Source organism: Sapajus apella, unplaced genomic scaffold (genome assembly GCF_009761245.1).
Source record: "Sapajus apella isolate SASKATOON/1434 unplaced genomic scaffold, GSC_monkey_1.0 scaffold70, whole genome shotgun sequence".
Taxonomy (NCBI): Eukaryota; Metazoa; Chordata; class Mammalia; order Primates; family Cebidae; genus Sapajus; species Sapajus apella.
The window spans coordinates 764,864-789,758 of NW_022437010.1; the positions used below are offsets into that span (position 1 = coordinate 764,864).

General features: G+C 40.1%; 1 protein-coding gene across 2 annotated transcripts in view; it reads left to right on the top strand.

The window, feature by feature from the left end:
* ELOVL2 (ELOVL fatty acid elongase 2) overlaps positions 1-24,895 on the top strand; it is a 71,004-nt gene that overhangs the window by 37,668 nt on the left and 8,441 nt on the right. For both annotated transcript variants that reach the window (XM_032249948.1, XM_032249947.1), the window contains exons 3-7: positions 1,743-1,930; positions 7,165-7,242; positions 11,893-12,064; positions 16,653-16,777; positions 17,268-17,402. In XM_032249948.1, coding sequence (XP_032105839.1) covers positions 1,743-1,930; positions 7,165-7,242; positions 11,893-12,064; positions 16,653-16,777; positions 17,268-17,402 — 698 coding nt within the window. The remainder of the gene's footprint in view (positions 1-1,742; positions 1,931-7,164; positions 7,243-11,892; positions 12,065-16,652; positions 16,778-17,267; positions 17,403-24,895) is intronic.

Genomic DNA, 24,895 nt, shown 5'->3' on the forward strand with positions numbered 1-24,895 from the left:
CATCTTAGCTACATTATATCTTCAAAGACTATTTTCAAATAATGTCACATTCACAGATTTCAAGTTCAGACTTGAAGGCCTCTTCGTAGGGGACACAATTCAATCCACCAACACCATAACAAGAAGTAGTATAGAAGTTTAGTGCAAGTAATTTAACTTTTTTAGGCCTCTACAGCTCAATTTAAGTGTACAATGGATAATATTATCACCTATATAATGGGATTGCTTTGAGAATCAAATAAGCTAATACATGTAAAAGGCTTCAGAATAGTGCCTGGCACAGAATAAGTGCTCAGTAAATGTTACAGTAACAGCATCATAGCCATAATAATATGTGAATTACACAATAATAATCATCTTGCTCTGCACGTGAGGAGCTTTAGATATGAAAATGCAGTAGGAAACGTCTCCTTCAGAAGTCAGGACCTTTATCTGGGCATTAAAAGATGAGTATGCTTCAGATACGGAGATGGACATTAGGAAGTGACACACAGCACAGACTTATGACAGGTGACTGCAAGCCTGCGGTATGAAAGGTGGTATCTGGTAGTCACATGAATGCCGGGAAGAGCTTTCTTACCTTTTTATCTCTATCACCAGTGGGAGATATTTATGTAATAAGTGATGGGACAGTCAGAGCTCAAGAAGGCACTTTCCTTGTAGAAATGGTACTGTCTGTAGGGTGGGTGGTTTAACAAGAGGCTGGAGAAGACAGGGTAGGACATACCAGGAAGAGGGACTGAGAAAACAAAACATTCAAGAAAAGGCCATCACCTGTTGATGAAACCAGCTCCCTACAACTCCATTTGTAGAGATTAAAGGCAGCATGCAATTTTTATAATTCTGGGCCAAATCATTTAAACCGAAAGAGCAGAATAGAGAACAAAAATCATTTTGTGTCTACAAGTATTTTCAGGCGTTACTAATTATATTGCAGCTCTATCATGTGGGTTTCATTTAGGCTTTTACATTTTCGCTTTCCAGTGTAATGGGCCTTAATGTACTCAACTGCTTGTCTCCCTGCCGTGTATCCGTCCTGTCTCGTAGCCAGGTCTGGGTCATCAGTTCTGAATGACAGTTCCCAGGCTTTGCCTCTGCTGTCTGCAGCATCCAGGCTTGCTGGACTGTCATCCTGTTGCTTTCTCTGAATCAGCTGAACTCTAAAGCCATTCCATTTCTGATCCTTGGCAAATTTGGAGCTGTGTGGGTTTTAGGAATTGGGATACAGTGTCGATATGTTGATATGCCTTCTTTCCTCTGACTGCTCCGATCTTCTCCATGGGAGGACGACTGCAAGGTATCACTGGCTGGGAGGCAGATGTGCTGGTTCAAACCCTGACTCTACTGCTGACTATGGTGTGGCCTTTTGAAAGTTACTAAAGCTTTCTGAACTTTTTTTTCCATCCATAAAATGGCATAATAGTACTTACTTTATATAGAGTAAATAAATGCAGTAACTGTTCCAAAATAGGCATTCAGGAACTGTCACTTTGCACCTTTAATTTATTGTCCCCGTCATTCAGTGTTCAGCCGAAGCCCTATTTGCTCCGTGAAACCTTTACCAATTCAGCCCCCACTGGCTTCCTCTTGCCTTAACTCTAAACCCGAGTCCAGCCTACCTAATGCTATGTGGGGTTGTTCCCTGTTGTGCTGGTATGTACAAATGCAATGTATATGACAATACTGATGACTGAACAGGAGCGTCACTCCTCAGGATCCTCACTGTATGTGTTTCTTTTCAGATTCTCGAGTCAGAGGGTGGTTCATGTTGGACTCTTACCTTCCTACCTTTTTTCTTACTGTCATATATCTGCTGTCAATATGGCTGGGTAACAAGTATATGAAGAACAGACCTGCTCTTTCTCTCAGGGGTATCCTCACCTTGTATAATCTTGGAATCACAGTTCTCTCCGCGTACATGCTGGCAGAGGTAAGTGTTTACGTAGCCAAAGCTGAAATCCAGTAAATGAGCAGTTTTTATTAATAGAATCAATCACATTTAGGCTGGCAGAACTATGCAAGGTTGCCATCAATACTGTTTTTTAAGACCTAAAGAACTTATTTCAGCATTTGAGATTATTTTTTTCGAAAATCCTGGAAGTCCTTATTTATAACTTGAATATTTCTTATCCCAATTTAGACTTATTTCTTTCTTTCTTTGCCTTTTTTTTTTTTTTTTTTTTTGGGACAGAGTCTTGCTCTATCACCAAGGCTGGAGGGCAATGGTGCAATCTCGGTTCATTGCAATCTCTGCCTCCTGGGTTCAAGCAATTCTTGTGCCTCAGTCTCCTGAATAGCTGGGATTACAGGCACTCACCACCACGCCCCGCTAATTTTTGTAATTTTAGTACAGTGGGGGTTTCACCATGTTGCCCAGGCTGGTCTCAAACTCCTGACCTCAGGTGATGCTCCTGCCTTGGCATCCCAAAGTGCTGGGATTACAGGCGTGAGCCACCGCTCCTGGCCTAGACCTGTATCTTTAGTCCCTAGTCTGATTATAATTTAGAATCACAATGTAGATCAAATGGGCCTTTAAAGATCATGTTACAATTTTCCCCTTTTACAGATTATGATACTGAGGCTTAGAAAAGTGTTATAATTTGCCTGAGAATAGACAGTGATTAACAGAGGATTTTAAAAATTAACTTAAACATCAAATGCATTAGTTTTACTGAAATGCTAATATATATATTCCCTTAAAGAATACTCCATTTGTCTTTGGAACACTGATAGAGGTGTGGCTGTTTCTCAGGACTGACGCGTTGGGCCTGAGCTGACGTTTCAGCTCAGCTCTAGTGGCTCTTCTTACATCCTGTACTCCCAATTCCTCCAAACCAAACCAAGCACTAAATCAAGGTCATTTTACAGGAGAAGGAACAAGGATGATTGCCGTGTCTGTATAACCAAAAGTTGTTTTAATGTAATAATAGAAGGGGAAAAAAAGTGTTAAATAACTTGCTCTAGAAAAAAAAAAAGAAAAAGAGGGACAAAGAGAACAAAAACGTAACATTTTTAGGGGATAGATAAAATCATTCACACAAGCTGTAAGCAGCTGATAATGGCACAAATATAGCTGCCTATCCGGTGATCTTGAATTCTAAAAGAAAATAAATCATTGCTTTAAAATGAAGGTACTCTTGAGAGTTTATTCTATGCATTATTCTAATATGTACCATTCTAATCATGGTTAATAACTATTAACATTACCATAAATGACTGGAATGAAGCTCTCATAATAGAATTTTAGGCATCAGTCACTGCAGGAGATGGAATTTTGGGGTCAAAATGCCATGCTGACAACTTTTTTCTTTTTTTTTTTGAGATGGAGTCTTGCTGTGTCCCCCAGGCTGGAGTGCAGTGGCGCAATCTCAGCTCATTGCAACCTCCACCTCCTGGGTTCAAGCGATTCTCTTGCCTCAGCCTCCTGAGTAGCTGGGATTACAGGTGTCTGCCACCATTGCTGGCTAATTTTTGTATTTTTTGTTTTATTTAGTAGAGATGGAGTTTCACCATGTTGGTCAAGCTGGTCTCAAACTCCTGACCTCAGGTGATCCACCTGCCTCGGCCTCCCAAAGTGCTGGGATTACAGGCATGAGCCACTGTGCTGGGCCAACAACTCTTAAAATCATATCACATAGGTGCTTACTAATCTACTTGACACTGAAAGGACCATTTTTATTTTAGGTTCTCTATTAGCTGAATTTTAGCTCACCAGATGAATTAGCAAGATAGTAATTTATGGCGTTAGTTTCTCTATATAGCAGAAGGAAAGGTACTCTTGGATTGTTTTCCAGAAGTGACAGCTGCACACTATTTACAAGAGCAAAGACTTGGAACCAACCCACACGCCCATCAATGATAGACTGGATAAAGAAAATGTGGCACACATACACCATGGAATACTATGCAGCCATAAAAAAGAATGAGATCATGCCCTTTGCAGGGACATAGATGAAGCTGGAAGCCACCATTCTCAGCAAACTTACACAGGAACAGAAAAACAAACGCCACATGTTCTCACTCATAAGTGGGAGTTGAACAATGAGAACACATGGACACAGGGAGGGGAACATCACACACCTGGGCCTGTTGGAGGTTGGTAGGCAAGAGGAGGGATAGCATTAGGAGAAAAAACTAATGCTTGTGGGGCTTAAAACCTAGATGATGGGTTGATAGGTACAGCAAACCACTATGGCACACGTATACCTACATAACAAACCTGTACATTCTGCACATGTATCCCAGAACTTAAAGTAACACTTTAAAAAATTAAAAAAAGAATTGACAGCTGCAGCAGAAGGGCCAGCCTACATGTCCAACCACACCAGTAGCTCTAGTACCTGTTTGGATGGAGCTTTGGTGTAGTGGAGTTAGAAGGCACAAGTTTAAGTGTTAAATCTATCTGTGTAATTTTAGAGAAGTTATTTAGGCTTTCCAAACCTTAGGCAACTTATCTATAAAGCAGAGATACAACATTTATCCTACCTAACTCTTGAGTGATTTGTAAGGATTCATGACTTTTTTACTAGGCACTGTGAAGCCCTGAAGGTATAAGATGGGCAAGGCACAGCTTCTACACTTGAAGAGCTTGTGGACTCATACAGAGCAGGAGTTGGTAAATGTGAAAATGCTTTGTGAATTGTAAAGTGCTAGTTGAACAGCAGTCACCATCACCAGGAACAAGAACAATGGTTTAGTTTTTGAACAATGAGGTAAATGTCGTCTTTCTAGGAAGAACATAACTGCAGTGAGCCCGCTGCCTACCACTGATTTTACATACTGCTTACCCACTCTTTCTTTTACCCTTTGTATCTTTTAGTTCAAAATCACTACCATTGATTGCCACGCAGCCGCCTCTCTTTAATTGTGACCTCTTTCAGAGCAGGCGAAAGGTCTTTGTTTGACACTCTGGGGGTATGTTTAATAGACACTAGTCAGGTGACAGACTGATTCAACCTTGCTAACTTGTTAGGCACCAGCAGATGTTTGCGTAAGCTGGAAAGTCACTGCAATAATTAACGGTCTTTCAACAAATATGTATTGAGTTCCTACGCTGTCAGATTCGATTCAGATTCCAGAACACAGCCTTTGCCCTGTGGGAAAGAGTGAGGAGCTGGTGATGGGGCAGACTCTGAGAAAATGACATTGGAGTTGAGACTGAATGATACAGTGGACAGAGGATCAGTGGTTCAAGATGAGGTAGAGAGATGGCAGATGACTTTGGGGCCTTGGAAGGAATTTGGCTAGCACTCTTAAGTGTAATGGAAGGCTATTGGAGGATTTTAATGATGGGAGTGCTATTATCTCCCTTTTAAAATAGATCACTCTAGCTGCTACATAGAAAATGGACTATGAGGGTGAGTTGGCAAGAATGTTAGCAAAGAGTCTAGTTAGATCACTGCAGTACTGCAGGCAACAATGCTAGCATCTTGGATTAAGGTGGTGAAGATGGGGAGAAGGTGGTGGATTCTAAGTATATTTTGGAGTAATTTAGTCCACACCTTCTTACAGCTAACCTTATTTGACAGCCTGGCTTCCTTTTCTTCAAAACATAGGTTAGATGACTTCTGTAGATTAAGAATGGTCCAGGGTGAGACAGAGCCTCTCTAGCATGGCTGCCTATTCAGTTATTAAATTGTCAGGTTTGCACAGATGCCACAGGAATAGGGACGGCCCGAATAAATCTGACTAAAGCAGGAAATATCATGGGGAAACAGAGAATATGCCCTGTCCTCTCCACACTCAGGAGTTACAGAGTAACTATTGTTAATGTGCAGAGTAGAGATTGGAGCCTCTTGCTACAGAACCACAACCTGACCAGAGAGGTTTTTAATTACTCCTTGTACACAAAGTTAAACAGCTTCCTTAGTTTGAAAAATGCACCAACACACCAAAGTTTGTTTATAGATTAAAGTATTTCTGGGTCCCATCTAGGCTGTCACTGGTTTCCAGTTGAGAACTAAGAGCATAAATCCCCTGGGAGATACTGGGAAGATTTGTAATAGATCCAAAAATCCAAGGTTTTCTTCTTTCACAGGACTTATTGATGTTGATAATCTTTAATTAGCATGATGTTAACAGAAAGGTTTTCTGTTAGAAGAGAGGTATATCAGGACAGTGAAGAAGTCTCACAAAGGCTCTAAAATGTTCCAAATGTTACTTAGTAATCTTTCTCTCTAACATTTAATTAGTTAACATCCAAACCCTCTCAGCCGTGTATATGTATTTTAATGAATCTATACCTTTATATATCTCTAAGGCAGCAGAAAATATTAAATAGTAGGCCTTTTGCCTGTAATACCTGATCCAAATCAATGCCAAATGCCTTATGTCCTAGAATTTTAACTTTTTACAGGGAGAAAACTTCTTTCATAGAATTTTCAACAAAGAATAAGCTCCTTTTCTCATGATGTGGAAAGTACACTAAACAATGAATTAGGAAGTCTGAATTTAATCATCCTTCTAACACTTTGCTGTCATGTCATCTTGAGCAAATCATATACTCATCAAATGTTTACTGAGCACTTACCACATAGCAGGTACTGGGCAAGGAACTGTAGATACAAAGATGAGCAAAAACAGAGGCATAAAACTTTTGGAGCTTTTTGGTTTTGGGGAGCAATGGGGAAGATAGACATTAATCACTAAATTGTTTGATTACCAAGTAGCATAAATGCAATGATGAAAATGGCTTAAGAACCTTACTGAACCCTGTTTTTGTATCTGTAAAATGACAATATATATATATTTAAAATTGAGATGATTAAGTATATCTAAACCAACACAAAATATTAAATTTTTACTGTAGTTTTCTCACAGTTGTTTTCAACTAATTCTACATTTTGCTTGTAGAAACATGGATAGGTAATTCCTTACATAAAATTTTGTGACTCAAATGATAGTTAAAATCTGTTATTTTGACCGATGTAAATAGTTAGAGGTAACATATATTAATTAAGGAAGTAGCCATTGATTTCAGTTCCAACAGCAGGAGTTAAGTCCCTTGATAATAGGTATCTGAGGATAGGATTGAGACAAACTCAAATTCTGGGAAATTCCTACTCAAACCTTGAATAGATGCCAGAGACATGAATGGGAAATTCAGTCTGCTTCCAAATTCCTGTGCTGATGTTTGTTTTTCTTTCTTTCTCCGTTCCTTGGCAGCTCATTCTCTCCACTTGGGAAGGAGGCTACAACTTACAGTGTCAAGATCTTACCAGCGCAGGGGAAGCTGACATCCGGGTGAGCCACTAGAAGCAAATCAACCAACTATAACCAGTTCTCACTGACAAGGAGCGGAGGCTTTCTCCTTCCAGATAGGGGGCAGAGGCTAGAATTAGATAAGAAAGGAGTTCCTGTTCTAATAGAAATGCTTGGTTACAGGCTGGGTGCAATGGCTCATGCCTATAATCCCAGCACTTTGGGAGGCCAGGTCGGGCAGATCATGAGGTCAGGAGTTTGAGACTAGCCTGGCCAATATGGTGAAACTCCATCTCTACTAAAAATATAAAAAATTAGCTGGGCATGATGGCACGTGCCTGTAACCCAGCTACTCGGGAGGCTGAGGCAGGAGAATTGCTTGAACCGGGACCCGAAAGACAGAGGTTGCAGTAAGCTGAAATCACGCCACTGCATTCTGGCTTGGGCGACAGAGCGAGACTCTGTCTCAAAAAAATAAATAAATAAACAAATGCTTGATACAAAAATGATTTCCAACTATCTGTCTGTAGGGGCCCGGCTGAATAAACCGCAGCACATCCACATAGCTGATGCCTCTACAAAGTAGAGTGAGGAAGAGCTCTATGCTGTTGCAGAATTCTCTAGGATATAGTTACGTGAACAAAAACAACTTGCAGACTGTGTTTATAGGATAGCACCCTTTGTGCCAGAAATGATATGAATGTGTATGTGTATTTGCTTGTATTTTTAAAAAGAAACAATGAGAGGATAAACTAAAAGCTAATAAGTGTTTTATTTGAGGGGAGGGAACAGAGCAGAGGGGATACAGTGGAAGCCAGAATTCTCTGATTGTACCTTGTGCTATATTTGATTTTGGAACCCCTAAGTGCTTTACATAATTATAAAACAAAATTTAAAAAGAAAGCAAGCCAGCCTCCCCCTAAAAGTTGGAAACAAACTTAAATAAATGAATATACCTATATATTAAGTTGGTGATGTAACCACCCAAGGAATTACTTCAAATGACTTTAAAAGTTTTTTTTGACTAAATGCCCCTAGTGAGATATATCTTAACAGTATTCAGTAATTTTTTTGTTATTGTTAATAACATTGGTATTGCTTTTTTGACACTGTTATAGTACACTATGGGATAAATTCATTATATAATAATGTTAATATCAGTAGGCACTACTATTTGAAACATGGAAAAAAAGAGACACCAATAAAAAAGTTAAACTAAAACTCATTAATCATAGATCCAAGTTGGAAATATCAGAATTAACTATCCTTTTTTAAACATTTAATTTTTAGCTCTGTCTACAGAAATGCCTAGTCTATGACAGCCCAGTACAACGAGCAGTGATCACCTAGATTGTACTCTCTAAATATAATGTTCTCCAGAAAGGATTAGCTTTCTTAGATAATGGGTTTCTTCCTGGTTTGGGGCAGGAAATGTTTATAAGATGAACCTAGGACATCAATGACAGAAAGCAAAGCAGCTATCCAGGATGAGGATCATCACAAAAAGACAGGAGTTGTCTGAAGGGACCCCACTGCCTAAAAATGGGGAAGGTTGAACATCGAAAAGAATACTGACTGGAATGAATTGAAGCATTAAATATGTAAAAAAACCATGAGTTTAAAATGATACTCATTTTTAAAACTCTCATTGTTACCTTTTGAAGGGTGTTAGAACACCAATTCATTTTAGGAAAAAAAAAAAATTAGAGGGAAAGAATTAAACATTTATCTTGCCTTTCATATGTGAATTTTCAAATAGATGAAAAGGGAAAGTTCTCTATAGAAAAGAAAAATGCTTAGTTAACAATAGAATTAGAAAATCACCATTTTGCAACTCCTAGTGAAATAATGGATAGTATTCGTTTGTTTTGCGTTGCTATAAAGGAATACCTGAAGGTGGGTAATTTATAGAGTTTTATTTTGGCCCATGGTTCTGCAGGCTGTACAGAAAGCACGGTGCCGGTATCTGCTTCTTATGAGGCCCTCAAGAAGCCTGTAAACATGGTGGAAGGTGAAGACGGGGGCAGGCATGTCACATGGCAAGAGAGGGAGCAAGGCATAGGGAGGTCCCAGACTCCTAAACAATCAGATCTTGCAGTAACTCACCTCAGGAAGGGCACCAAGCCATTCATGAGGGATCTACCACCATGTCCCAAACACCTCCCACCAGGCCCCACCTCTGACATTGGGGATCACATTTCAACATGAGATTTGGAGGGGACAGACATCCAAGGTATATCATGGATCTGACAGCAGTTATTTGTGAAGGGTAAAACTATTCAGTGAAAATTGAATAGAAACTTCATAATGATTGGACTCAACACCTGAACTCACGGTTCAGTCTCAATATCAGTGGAACAGCCAGAAATTATGTACCTCCTGATGGGAGGCAGTAGGAAGCAGACAGAACCCTCTGAAGTAACAGTACCAAAAAAAAAAAATTACACCTGAATCTAATCAAGCCTGTTTATCTAATTGCCAGTAACAGAAAATGCATGTGTAGAGAAATGAGTTAAATGACACTAAGAAACAATCATATAAATCTGTAATATTAGAAATTATTTATAAAGGATCTAGTTTTTCTAAGAATTAAAAGACATGAAAAAAAGGAGCAAAGAGAGAGAACTGTTATTGGTTAGCAGAGACTTAAAAACCATTGCAAATCAATGGAAGATGGACTTTGTTTGGATCTTGATTTAAACTAATTATAAAAACACATTTTGGCAGGGGCTAGGACAAAAAAAGGACATTTTTGAGACAAAGAAATTTGAATGTGGATTGGGCCCTTAGAAGATACTAAGGAATTGTTAATGTTAGACAAGATAATGACTTCATGCTTATGTTAAAAAGTTTCCCTATCAGAAGTATTTATAAATAAAATGATTCCTTGGGTTTGCTTACAATATTCTATACTTCCTACTCCCCTGTTCCCCGAAATGGTGGAAAATGGAATTGATAAAAACTAGATTGGAATCATATTGAAAATTCTGAAGTTTAGCATTGGATACTGAGTATTCATTTTACTTATTCTCCCTGCATTAGTGGATGTTTGAAATTTTCTATAATTAAACATTACATATTATTAAGGAAGATAGTAGACACCATTTAGCTAAAATCTTTAATATCAAGATGGACCTTTTCTTTTTGGAGACAGAGTTTCACTTTTGTTGCCCAGGCTGAAGTGCAATGGCACAATCTCAGCTTACTGCAACTCTGCCTCCTGGGTTCAAGTGAGTCTCTGGCCTCAGCTTCCTGAGTAGCTAGGATTACAAGTGTGCGTCGCCACACCTAGCTAATTTTTGTATTTTTAGTAGAGACAGGGTTTCGTCATGTTAGCTAGGCTGGTCTTGAGCTCTTGACCTCAGGTAATCCACCTGCCTTGGCCTCCCAAAGTACTGGGATTATAGGCATGAGCCACCGTGCCTGTCCAAGATGGACATTTTAAAAACATCTTCAAAACTGCAATACAAATAAAGTAAGACATCTTGATTTCTCTGCATTCATTTTTATTTCTAATGCATTACCACAAACCCATGTATTTTGGGATACCATACAGTCCTCTAAAGGTTGTTTTTATTTATTTGTAGTTTAGTATTTCTGAAGGTTAATTATCCCATCAGACATTAAGATGGTTGCCACCACACCTTATGCTGATCTTCTTGGGAAGTAGACAGTAGAGCATGATATTTTAACTCCAATGTTCCTATTATGTAATATCTTTAAAAATATCTTAGGTTTAATGTTAGTGATAAAAACACAGTGCCTTTAACTAAAGAAGTGTCTCCCTGTATATGAGACTGACTGAGGGCCTAAGGAGGGAAAGGATGTGGTTATCATGACCTCCCACTGTTAGCAGGGGTAAATGACATCTCGATTTTTAATCCAGTCATCTGAGGAAAAGACACAAAAGATGTAGTCATAGACTGCCCTTGGACAGCGTGTCTAAGAGACAAAAAAAACGTACTTTAGAAGAGCAGAGGAAAATTATAATCTAATGTAACAAACAATAATGACCTCCTGTTGAGTGCTAGGAACTGAGCAAATGAGAGTGACAGTTTCTGCCTTTGAGTGATTTGCAATCTATTGATAGATTCATAACCCTAGCTACATTCTATTATGGCTATTGATTATGGAGCCATAAAGCAATGTGAATACAAATGAAGCAGTGGTTCAGCCTGAGAAAGGAAAGGGCTGGGAATTTCCAGACAAAAGGTGGCATTTAAGAGGAATATTAATAAAGGATGACTAGAATATGCCAGACCTGAGGAAGGGAAGGAGTGCTGGGAGCAGGGAGAAGGGTTTTTATTGCTGGAGGAGGAGTAAGCAGGCCACTGTCCCAGCGCACAGGACACCATGGTGGGGAGCTTGCAGGAGGCTGGTGGGAACAGCAGCCAGCCAAGCCCATAGGAGATCCTGGGTTCAAGCCAGGAGTCATGGACTTGGTTCTGCAGGTGCAGAGGAATAACCTGATCTCCCGTGTGTCCTGGAAAAATAACTCGTTTCTCACTAGAGTGGGGTGGATTGCTTGAAATAAGGAGGAACTGGAGACAAGGACACCAGGTGAGCTGCCTTTTCGGCAGTGAGAAAGAAATCGTAGGAAAGCGCAGGCAACACGCAGAAGGCTGAGTGGTGGGGTGGCACCAGGAACGTTCCCGTTTCTCATCTTTTTCCCCTCTTTACAAATCTCTATAGGTAGCCAAGGTGCTTTGGTGGTACTACTTCTCCAAATCAGTAGAGTTCCTGGACACAATTTTCTTTGTTTTGCGGAAAAAAAACCGTCAGATTACTTTTCTTCATGTATATCATCATGCTTCTATGTTTAACATCTGGTGGTGTGTCTTGAACTGGATACCTTGTGGACAAAGTAAGTTATTTTGTAAATTTTTCCATTTTGAGGAATGGCTCTTACAGAGACCACTGGTGCTGTCTTGTATTGAGCACATGCAGATCAGAAGAGCATGAAGGGAGGTCAAGAGTGCCAGCCTCACCATGGCAGGATACCCGTATCTGCCAGGGGCCATGTATTCTAGTGTCTGGTCTTTGATACAGGCAAAATCTGAGCTGAACCTTAAACTGTGTTCTTTTCCATGCATCCTGTGTCCCATGGTCAGAAGCACATATGCCAGCGGGTGCTGCTTCACTCCAATCCCAGGTGTTGTTTGACTCCTGTGGAAATACATCACCTTCCACAGTCACCACTTCCCTGTGAAACAGATTGAGGCGTTTCAGCTTTTAGGGTTTCTTCTTTTCACATTCTGAAAAATTAAGGTTACATCCCCGAATGACCTACAAGATTTTCCATTTTTTAAAACTGAGAGTTACAATAAGAAATACACTTTATATCACAACCCAGTGTACTCATCCATATATATTTTTTTTTTTGAGGTGGAGTTTCCCCCTTGTTTTCCAGGCTTGAGTGCAGTGGTGCGATCTCGGCTCACTGCAGCCTCTGCCTTCTGAGTTCAAGCAATTCTCCTGCCTCAGCCTCCTGAGTAGCTGGGATTACAGGTGCCTGCCACCACACCCAGCTCATTTTTTGTATTTTTAGTAGAGATGAGGTTTCACTGTGTTGGTCAGGCTGGTCTCAAACTCCTGACCTCAGGTGATCCACCTGCCTTAGCCACCCAAAGTGCTGGAATTATAGGTGTTAGCCACCACACCCAGCCCTTTGTTTTTTTTTTTTTTTTTTTTGGTTTAAGAGCCACAGGGTCTCACTCTTCTGCCCAGGCCAGAATGCAGTGGTGTAGTCATAGTTTACTGCAGCCTCGAACTCCTGGACTCAACCCATCTTCCTGCATCAGCCTTTCAGTTCACTGACCATATGCGTGCACCCTGCCCAGCTAATTTTTTTTTGTAGGGCTGGGCATAGTGGCTCACATCTGTAATCCTAGCACTTTAGGAGGCTGAGGCAGGTGGATCGCTTGAGCTCAGGAGTTTGAGACCAGCCTGGGCAACATGGCAAAATCCCATCTCTACCAAAAAAAAAAAAAAAATACAAAAATTAGCTGGACGTGGTGATGTGCACCTGTAGTGCCACCCAGCTTCTCGGGAGGCAGAGGTTGCAGTGAGCTGAGATCGTGCCACTGCACTCCAGCCTGGGCAACAGAGCTGTCTCAAAATAAGTGTAGACCTAAGATGAATTTAATTATATTTAACCAAAGCAATATATTCTTACATGATTTCTAGGCCCCATGACCCAGTATCTAGAGACATTAATTCTAACCAGTTGTTTGCTTTTAAAGGAGCGATTTCATTTTGGGAAACAGGTTTCAAATGAATACATACACATAGGTAAAATTACTCTGTGCTGGTGTAGTCTTATTAGAGAATGTTTATGGTCCCATTTGTATATGAAAATGTGGTTAGAATGTTAATTGGATAATGTATATATAAGAAGTTAAAGTACATAAAGTATAGCTTCAGCCACATTTTAAACACTGTTTAACATTTTTGCAAAACCTTCTTGTAGGAAGAGAGAGCTCTCTACATGAAGATGACTTGTTTTATATTTCAGATTTTATTTTAAAAGCTGTGTCTGGGCCGGGCACCATGGCTCACACCTGTCAGTCCAGCTACTCAGGAGGCTGAGGTAGGAGAGTCCCTTGAACCCGGGAGGTAGAGGTTGCAGTGAGCTGAAATTGCATCACTGCACTCCAGCCTGGGAACAGAGCGAGACTCTGCCTCAAAAAAAAAAAAAAAAGCTGTGTCTGTTAAACAAGAAAAAACACAAAAGAACCCCAGATTCCTGGTTCGTCATTCTGTATTCTTAATCACTTTTTCAAGTTATGTTTTGTTGCATGAACTGTTAACTATTCGTGGAACACCAAACAAATGCCTATTTAATAAAGAACTGTGACCAAGGATATAAATGCCATTTACATTATTTTCAGTATTGTTGGTTATATTTAAATTTTCTTTATAATAAAGCACACTTTTTTTTTTTTTTTTTTTTGAGATGGAATCTTGGCTCATTGCAACCTCTGCCTCCCAGGTTGAAGCGATTCCCCTGCCTCAGCCTCCTGAGTGTCTGGGACTATAGGTACACACCACCACGTCCGGCTAATTTTTTTATATTTTAATAGAGACAGAGTTTCACCATGTTGGCCAGGGTGGTCTCAATCTCCTGACTTCGTAATCTGCCCACCTCGGCCTCCCAAAATGCTGGGATTACAGGCGTGAGCCACTGTGCCTGGCCAAAGCACACTTACATTAAACAACAAGTGTAGAGACAGGGTCTCTCTGTGTTGCCCAGGCTGATCTTGAACTCCTGGGCTCAAGGAGTCCTCCCACCTCTGCATTCCAAAGTGCTGGGATTACAGGTGTGAGCTACTATGCCTGGCCCTCATTCATATTTCTATGTTTTATATGAAATTTTATGAAATAGTATTTACCCTGACTCTGTATGATGCACTGTATTTTTTTAATCCTGTTTCACTTTTACAAAAAGTTGACAACTCTCACTGCATTGACTTCACCATTCACTAACGGGTCAGTTATGACCTACAGTTTGAGATGCACTGAGCTAGAGAGAACAGTACTTTCTATTTGATATTGCCCTGTACTCAGGAATTTAAAAATACTGTATGAAAAACCAGAACATATAAAACTTAAGTCAAAATGACTTTGTTCTAGGATTTGGGATCCTGCAGGGATGATGTTAGGGGAAAAAAATGCCCAGGGATATTTGGAGTATCAATAACTGTGAAGGTACAAATGAAAACTAGAGTGTAAAGAAGGAAGTTGCTGGGAGTGCAGTGGGAATAAAGAAAGAATTGATCTCTGTCCTTCTAGACTGACAGAGATCAATTTCTTCAGTTTAAAGGAAGGACAGCTACAATCAATATCAAAGGAGAATTACCAAGGTTAAGTATTTTTATGACTGTCAAGTTTCATTACAAATCACTGAGCATCTAAAACTCAAAGCATCACTGTGTAAAGACATAGTCCTGTGAATACTGTGTGACAATTTCTGCTTAAGAATATTAGAAAAAATATGTGACCTACCAGAGCAGTGTTTCAATTTTCTGAAATGCCTCAGTCTGTATCACAGTGAAGTGGTGACTGTGGAAGGTGCTATATGTCCATAGGAGCCAAACATTATAAGCAACAACTACTCATGGTTCATTAATTGATGGAAATGAAAAGTCAGGTGGGTAAAGAAATGGCACTGACTATGTTACTTGGTAGTCTGAATATTTGTGTTTTCATATAAATTCAAGTACCATCAGTTTATTTCAGCCAGCATTGGTTGAGAATTTACTATATGCATGGTATTATACCTTTTGTTTCTTATTTATTCATTTGCATTTAGCTATCCAGATCACTAATCTAGGATTAGAAAACCAGGCTAGAGAATTTAAATTGATTTATTAGCCAGCATATGTGAGTGCTTTTTAGTTCATACAGTATGTTATCTCAGTTAATTTCTTCACAACCTTAAGAGCTAGTTATTATTATTATACCTATTATCCAGGTAAGAAAACAAAAATTTACAGTCAAAGCAATGTCTCCAAGGGGACATAGCCAATAAATGGCCCTCTAATGCCACAGTCTCTCCCACCACAGGATAGCTCACAGAACAGCCATCTGGATCCCGAGCTGACAGCTGAAGAGTATGCACTTTGTGCCAAGCATTGTTCTAAGCACTTTCGTGTACTGATGAAATCCCACAACACTGAGCTTCCTTACTTCCAACAAGTGATGCATCTATGGCATCTTACCTCTTGGAGCTAAATCCTTTCAATGTTTAGCTGACCCAACATGGAACATGACCCTTTTCTCTATGGGTTCCTGAAGCCTTATTCACCCATGGTGGAGGCAGTTATAGAGACTTTTCATGAGGTTGATGGCAGGGACCTGGATTTTAGATATCCCTCATCCTAAATGTACCTGCAATGTGACCAGTCACTGGGAAGGTCTCGCTGGCTGGTTTCTCCTCCACTCTAGCCTTGTCTGTCTCCCATCTTTCTCCAGCACCTCCTGGTTCCTAAGTGTCTTTCAGGTAGAATTTATTTACTTAATTATGAAAGCAGTTGTTCAGCCATGTACAGAAGGATCTTTCTACAGTCAGTATGTCTTATCAAAGGTTTAGCCAAAGCAAAGACAATTCTATTTCAGAGGAATTCTGCCACCAGCTTTAAGCTAGTATTTCTTTTCTTCCCTCAGTAGCTGATAGTAGTGACAGTTAAAGAGACAGTAAAACCTCCTAGATAAGGCGTTCCATTTGGGTGGCATTCTAAAAAGCCGTCCCAGGCTAGTACTTCTATCATGGAGTTTTTGCTGAATCCTAGAAGTGGCACAATAATTGGGGAATTTATCATTGCCAATTTTGTTATATGATCATGTCACATGTGCTATTCATTTTCAATTACCATGCACAGAATCTCACTTGACGAAGAAGAATGAACAGTCCCTTCTGGAAAAATAGTGATTTTTATACTGTACTTTTATAGGTTTCTTTGGACCGACACTGAACAGTTTTATCCACATTCTTATGTACTCCTACTATGGACTTTCTGTGTTTCCATCTATGCACAAGTATCTTTGGTGGAAGAAATACCTCACACAGGCTCAACTGGTATGTTGTCCCTTCTTTCAGCTTTTCTCCATGTGGCTTGTGGATGGGGAAAGGAAATAGAAATCTGTCTTAGAAGTCAGAGGGCTTTTTATGTTTGATGAGGCTGCCTATTTTTTTTTTCCCAAAAATGGCCTTTTAAGAATTAAACTTTGTGTATTAAAATGCCCTTTGTGCATGCAATTAGCTTGTAGTGGAAAGTTCCTTGCTTTGAAATAGATGAATACTTTTCAAATTAATGTGTAAGTTAAATCCTTTTTGTCTGAATAATTTTAGCTGTGACTTTTCCATGAGAAAATAATGGGCAATTTTACATACTAATATAATTTCAAATAAGATTGCTGGATGACAGGGCTGCTTCAGCATCTTCGTTTTATTCCCACATCATTCTGAGAATTCTAGGAGTTGATTTCTGAATTGATAAAGCTTCGCCGCAGTGTCTGTGTGGCACAGCCTGGCTTGCTCACAAAGACGTCCTCTCTGCCATCCCCAGGTGCAGTTTGTGCTCACCATCACGCACACCATGAGCGCTGTAGTGAAACCGTGTGGCTTCCCGTTTGGTTGTCTCATCTTCCAGTCGTCTTACATGCTGACATTAGTCATTCTCTTCTTAAATTTTTATGTTCAGGTACGTGGAATGTAAATATTTAGCAGTAAAATGTAATCGATCATGCACTTTCTTTTTCTTTCTGAGACAGAGTTTTGCTCTTGTTGCCCAGGATGGAGTGTGATGGCATGATCTCAGATCACCGCAACCTCCGCCTTTGGGTTCAAGCGATTCTCCTGCCTCAGCCTCCCAAGTAGCTGGGATTACAGGCCCATCTAATTTTTGTAGTTTTAGTAGAGACCGGGTTTCACCATGTTGGCTGGGCTGGATTGGAACTCCTGACCTCAGGTGATCCGCCCGCCTCGGTATCCCAAAGTGCTGGGATTTCAGGTAGGAGTGAACATGCCCAGCCTAGATCATGCACTTTTACATTATAGATTTAATTTTACTGATTACATAATATAGCACATGCTTGTTGATAAATTCAGCTAACAGATACACAAAGTGAAATTTGCATTCCTAACTCCTCTTTCCACACCTTCCTCCTCGAAGGGTAACCACAGTTAATAGTCTAGTGGGCATTTTAAAAACATTTTTCAATGCATGTACATAAAGTTCTATCAAAAATATCATTGGATTATGCATACAGTTCTCAATTTGCAGTATGTATTTGTACCATGCTACCAAAGTCTGACATCTGAACATTAAACATGTGTACAGTAAGACAGATCCAGGAAAGGTGAATGGAGCAAAGCGAGGACTTATTCACTGTTTTTGATTTACTGAATTTCATATTAAAAAACTGTTTCCTTATCAGCTACCCTGATGTTGTAGACTGTTTATTTGGAAAAAAAAATTCCTTTAAGGCAAACTAGGGTGGAAAGGTAACATTGACTTTTTCTTTATCCAGTGTCATTTTCTTTTTAATTAACAATTTAAATGGAAGACAACTTCAAAATGCAATTTCAAAGTCACTCTGTTGTATAAGAACGGAAAAGCTGTAACAGAGAACAGGCCTCAGGTGGTTGTAGATTTTAAATTGCTCCCTTTTGTAGGCTGGGGAAATGGAAAGCTTCATTTAAAAAAAAAAAAAAAGTACATTTATATTCAGAATGGTACTTTTGAAATTGTATTCAACTATATTTTCTTTTTCAGACAAGTAAGTACTTTGTTTTTTAGTTTGCATTTGCTGAAAGTTAGCCCATAGTGGTTTTATACAGTATGGAACAATGGGAACTGAATTTTGACAGCTTTTCAGATCTTGTATTTTTTTTTTTTAATTTGAAAATACATTATTGCTAAATATGCTAACAGTCATCTGAGCCTTGAGCAAGTCTTTTTTTAATGCATTTTAGGTTTTGGGGTACATGTGAAGAACATGTAAGATTGTTACATAGGTACACACATGGCAGTGTGGTTTGCTGCCTTCCTCCCCATCACCTGTGTCTGGCATTTCTCCCCATGGTATTCCTCCCCAACTCTCCCCAACCCCTGCTGTCCCTCCCATTTCCCCCCCACCCTGCCACAGACCCCAGTGTGCGATGCTCCCCTCCCTGTGTCCATGTATGCTTATTGTTCAACACCTGTCTATGAGTGAGAACATGTGGTGTTTGATTTTCTGTTCTTCTGTCAGTTTTCTGAGAATGATGGTTTCCAGGTTCATTCATGTCTCTACAAAGGACATGAACCCATTGTTTTTTATGGTTGCATAGTATTCCATGGTGTACATGTGCCACATTTTCCCTGTCCAGTCTATCATCGATGGGCATTTGGGTTGGTTCCAGGTCTTTGCTATTGTAAACAGTACCAAAGTGAACATTTGTGTTCATGTGTCCTTATAATAGAACGATTTATAATCCTTTGGGTATATACCCAGTAATGGGATTGCTGGGTCAAATGGAATTTCTATTGCTAGGTCCTTGAGGAATCGCCACACTGTCTTCCACAATGGTTGAACTAATTTACACTCCCATCAACAGTGTAAAAGTGTTCCTATTTCTCCACATCCTCTCCAGCATCTGTTGTCTCCAGATTTTTTAATGATCGCCATTCTAACTGGCATGAGATGTTATCTCAATGCAGTTTTGATTTGCATTTCTCTGATGACCAGTGATGATGAGCATTTTTTCATATGTTTGTTGGCCTCATGTATGTCTTCTTTTGTAAAGTGTCTGTTCATATCCTTCACCCACTTTTGAATGGGCTTGTTTTTTTCTTGTAAATCTTAGTTCTTTGTAGATTTCTAGATATTAGCCCTTTCTCAGATGGGTAGATTGCAAAAATTTTTTCCCAATCTGTTGGTTGCCAATTCACCCTACTGTTTCTTTTGCTGTGCAAAAGCTGTGGAGTTTGATTAGGTCCCATTTGTCTATTTTGGCTTTTGTTGCCAATGCATTTGGTGTTTTATTCATGAAGTCCTTGCCTACGCCTGTGTCCTGAATGGTTTTGCCTAGATTTTCTTCTAGGGTTTTTATGGTGTTAGGTCTTATGTTTAAGTCTTTAATCCATCTGAAGTTAATTTTAGTGTAAGGTGTCAGGAAGGGGTCCAGTTTCTGCTTTCTGCACATGGTTAGTCAGTTTTCGTAACACCATTTATTAAATAGGGAATCCTTTACCCATTGCTTGCTTTTGTCAGGTTTGTCAAAGATCAGATGGTTGTAGATGTGTGGCATTGCCTCTGAGGCCTCTGTTCTGTTCCATTGGTCTATATCTCTGTTTTGGTACCAGTACCATGCTGTTTTGATTACTGTAGCCTTGTGTATAGTTTGAAGTCAGGTAGTGTGATGCCTCCTGCTTTGTTCTTTTTGCTTAGAATTGACTTGGCTATACGGGCTCTTTTTTCATTCCATATAAAGTTTAAGGTGGTTTTTTCCAGTTCTGTGAAGAAGGTCATTGGTAGCATGATGGGGATAGCATCAAATCTGTAAATTACTTTGGGCAGTATGGCCATTTTCACAATATTGATTCTTCCTAAACTGTGAGCATGGAATGTTTCTCCATCTGTTTGTGTCCTCTCTTATTTTCTTCATCAGTGGTTTATAGTTCTCCTTGAAGAGGTCCTTTACATTCTTTGTTAATTGTATTCCTAGGTATTTTATTCTCTTTGTAGCAATTGTGAATGGCAGTTTGTTCTTGATTTGGCTCTCTTTCAGTCTGTTATTGGTGTATAGGAATGCTTGTGATTTTTACACGTTGATTTTATATCCTGAGACTTTGCTGAAGTTGCTTATCAGTTTCAGGAGATTTTGGGCTGAGACAGTGTTGTCTGCAAATAGAGACAATTTGACTTCCTCCTTTCCTAATTGAATACCCTTTATTTCCTTTTCTTCCCTGATTGCTCTGGCTAGAACTTCCAGTACTATATTGAATAGGAGTGGTGAGAGAGGGCATCTTTGTCTAGTGCCACATTTCAAATGGAATGCTTCCAGTTTTTGCCCATTCAGTATGATATTGGCTGTTCGTTTGCCGTAAAAGCTTTTATTATTTTGAGATATGTTCCATCAACACCTAGCTTATTGAGGGTTTTTAGCATAAAGAGCTGTTGAATTTTGTCAAAGGCCTTCTCTGCATCTATTAAGATAATCATGTGGTTTTTGTCTTTGGTTCTGTTTATATGGTGAATTATGTTTACAGAATTGTATATGTTAAACCAGCCTTGCATCCCTGGGATGAAGCCTACTTGATCGTGATGGATAAGCTTTGTGATGTGCTGTTGCAGTCGGCTTGCCAGTATTTTATTGAAGATTTTTGCATCAATGTTCATCATGGATATTGGCCTGAAGTTTTCTTTTCTTGAGTCTCTGCCATGTTTTGAAATCAGGATATTGGTCTCATAAAATGATTTGCGAAGGATTCCCTCTTTTTTGATTGTTTGGAATAGTTTCAGAAGGAATGCTCCTCTTTGTATGTCTGGTAGAATTCGGCAGTGAACCCATCTGGACCTGGGTGTTTCTTGGTTGGTAGGCTATTAATTGCTGCCTCAACTTCAGCCCTCATTATTGGTCTATTCGGAGTTTCAACTTCTTCCTGGTTTAGGCTTGGGAAGATGCAATTGTCTAGGAATTTATCCGTTTCTTCCAGCTTTACTAGTTTATGTGCATAGAGTTGTTTGTAATGATCTCTGATGATGGTTTGTATTTCTGTGGAATCTGGTAATATCCCCTTTATCGTTTTTTATTGCATCTATTTGATTATTCTCTTTTCTTTTTTATTAATCTGGCTAGTGGTCTATTTTGTTGATCTTTTCAAAAAACCAGCTCATGGATTTATTGATTTTTTGAAGGGTTTTTTGTGGCTCTATCTCCTTCAGTTCTGCTCTGATCTTAGTTATTTTTTGTTTTCTGCTAACTTTTTTGACTTGTTCCTCTAGCTCTTTCAATTTTGACAATAGGGTGTTGAGTTTAGATCTTTCCTTGCTTCTCATGTGGGCATTTATTGCTGTATATTTTCCTCTAAACACTGCTTTAAATGTGTCTCAGAGATTCTGGTATGTTGTGTCTTTGTTCTCATTGATTTCGAAGAACATCTTTATTTCTGCCTTTATTTCATTGTTTATCCAGTCAACATTCAAGAGCCAGTTGTTCTGTTTCCATGAAGCTGTGCGGTTCTGAGTTAGCTTCTGAATTCTGAGTTCTAACTTGATTGCACTGTGGTCTGAGAGACTGTTTGTTATGATTTCTGTTCTTTTGCATTTGCTTAGTGATTTCCTTCCAATTATGTGGCCAATTTTAGAGTAGGTGTGATGTGGTGCTGAGAAGAATGTATATTCTGTGGATTTGGGGTGGAGGGTTCTGTAAATGTCTGTTAGGTTTGCTTGTTCCAGGTCTGAGTTCAAGTCCTGGATATCCTTGTTAATTTTCTGTCTGGTTGATCTGTCTAATATTGACAATGGGGTGTTAAAGTCTCCCACTATTATTGTGTGGGAGTCTAAGTCTCTTTGTAAGTCATTAAGAACTTGCCTTATGAATCTGGGTGCTCCTGTATTGGGTGCATATATACTTAGGAACGTTAGCTCTTCTTGTTGCATTGATCCTTTTACCATTATGTAATGTCCTCCTTTGTCTCTTTTGATCTTTGTTGCTTTAAAGTCTATTTTATCAGAGACGAGAATTGCAACTCCTGCTTTGCTCTCCATTTGCTTGGTAAATCTTCCTCCATCCCTTTATCTTGAGCCTTTGTGTCTCCTTGCATGTGCAATGGGTTTCCTGGATACAGCACACCAATGGATTTTGGCTTTTTATCCAGTTTTCCAGTCTGTGTCTTTTGATTGGGGCATTTAGTCCATTTACATTTAGGGTTAATATTGTTATGTGTGAATTTGATACTGCCATTTTGATGCTAGCTGGCTGTCGTGCACGTTAGTTGATGCAGATTCTTGATTGTGTTGATGCTCCTTACCATTTGGTATGTTTTTGGAGTGGCTGGTACTGGTTGTTCCTTTATATGTGTAGAGCCTCTTTCAGGAGCTCTTGTAAAGCAGGCCTGGTGGTGATGAAATCTCTGAGTACTTGCTTGTTCACAAAGTATTTTATTTTTCCTTCACTTATGAAGCTTAGTTTGGCTGGATATGAGATTCTGGGTTGAAAGTTATTTTCTTTAAGGATGTTGAATATTGGCCCCCACTCTCTTCTGGCTTGTAGGGTTTCTGCTGAGAGACCTGTGAGTCTGATGGGCTTCCCTTTGTGGGTAACCCGACCTTTCTCTCTGGCTGCCCTTAGCATTTTCTCCTTCATTTCAACCCTGGTGAATCTGATTATGTGCCTTGGGGTTGCTCTTCTTGAGGAGTATCTTTGTGGTGTTCTGTGTATTTCCTGGACTTGAATATGGCCTGCCTTGCTAGGTTGGGGAAGTTTTCCTGGATAATATCCTGAAGAGTGTTTTTCAGCTTGGATTCATTCTCTTCATCACATTCACATACACCTATCAAACGTAGATTAGGTCTTTTCACATACTCCCACATTTCTTGGAGACTTTGTTCATTCCATTTTACCCTTTTTTCTCTATTCTTGCCTTCTTGTTTTATTTCATGGAGTTGATCTTCGACCTCTGATATCCTTTCTTCTGCTTGGTCAATTTGGCTGCTGAAACTTATGCATGCTTCGCGAAGTTCTCATGTTGTGTTTTCAGCTCCATCCATTCACTTATGTTCCTATGTTGTACATTCTCTTTAGCATTTCGTCAAATCTCTTTTCAAGGTTCTTAGTTTCTTTGCATTGGGTTAGAACATGTTCTTTTAGCTCACTGAAGTTTCTTATTACCCACCTTCTGAAGTCTGATTCTATCATTTCATCACACTCATCCTCCATCCAGCCTTGTTCCCTTGCTGGTGAGAAGTTGTGATCCCTTGGAGGAGGAGAGGTGTTCTGGTTTCGGGTGTTTTCATCCTTTTTGCCCTGGTTTCTTCCCATCTTTGTGGATTTATTTACCTTTGGTCTTTGTAGTTGTTGACTTTCAGTTGGGGTCTCTGAGTGGACATCCAGTTTATTGATGATGAAGTTATTTCTGTTTCTTCGTTTTCCTTCTACCAGGCCCCTCTGATGTAGGACTGCTGAGGTCCACTCCAGCCCCTGCTTGCCTGGGGATCACCTGCAGTGGCCGTAGAACAGTAAGGGTTGCTGCCAGTTTCTTCTTCTGCTGTCTTTGTTCCAGAAGGATACCCGCCAGATGTCAGTCTGATCTCTCCTTTATGAGGTGACTCTTTGGATATAAGGGGGTCAGAGAGCTGCTTGAGGAGACAATCTGTCCTTTTTAGGAGCTCAAGTGCTGTGCTGTGGGCTCTGTTGTTCATTCAGAGCTGCTGGGTAGGTAGGTTTAAGTCTGCTACAGCAGAACTCAAATGCCTTCTTTTTTTCCCCCAAGGTGCTCTGTCCCAGGAAGTTAGGGCTTTATAAGTTTCTGTCATACTGCTGCCTTTTTTCAGGGCTGCCCTGCCCAGTGAGGCAGCAGCCTAGTCACAGTCTGCGTGTAGAGGCTTTGCCCAGCTGCCATATGAACTTCCCTGCAGTCCTGTTTATAGGGGTATAGTTAGAACTGTCTCGGGCAATGTCGGCCCATGTCTGTAATGGCAGACTGAGTAATTGCGGACTCCCCTCCCCAACAGAGCTGGACCATCAGGGGTTCAGCTGTGCTTGCTGTGAAACTCTGGAGCATTTCAGATTGCTGTTTTTTGTGAGGGTGGGACTAGCTGAGCCTGATCACCTGGCTCCTTGCCTCAGACCCCCCCCCTTTTTTTTTTTTTTTTCCCCGTTGGACAGGCAACTCTGTCCCCCAGGTGTCCCAGTCACCAGTTGAAATGGCGCCCGGATTTGTGTGATTTCTTGAGTGTAAACCCGCTGCACCAGCTGAAACAGCTGCTGGAGACTCGTGGCACTTTTTCACTGGGGAATCTCCTGGCCTACCTCCCTGTTTCAGTCCCCTTTTTTCAGTTGAATGGACGACTCTGTCTCCCAGGCGTTCCAGTCGCCACTTGAAAAGGTGCCCGGATTTGTGTGAGATTTTGTGCAGAGACCCGCTGCACCGGCTGAAACAGCTGCACTGGGGACTCGTGGCACTTTTTTGCTCAGGAATCTCCTGGC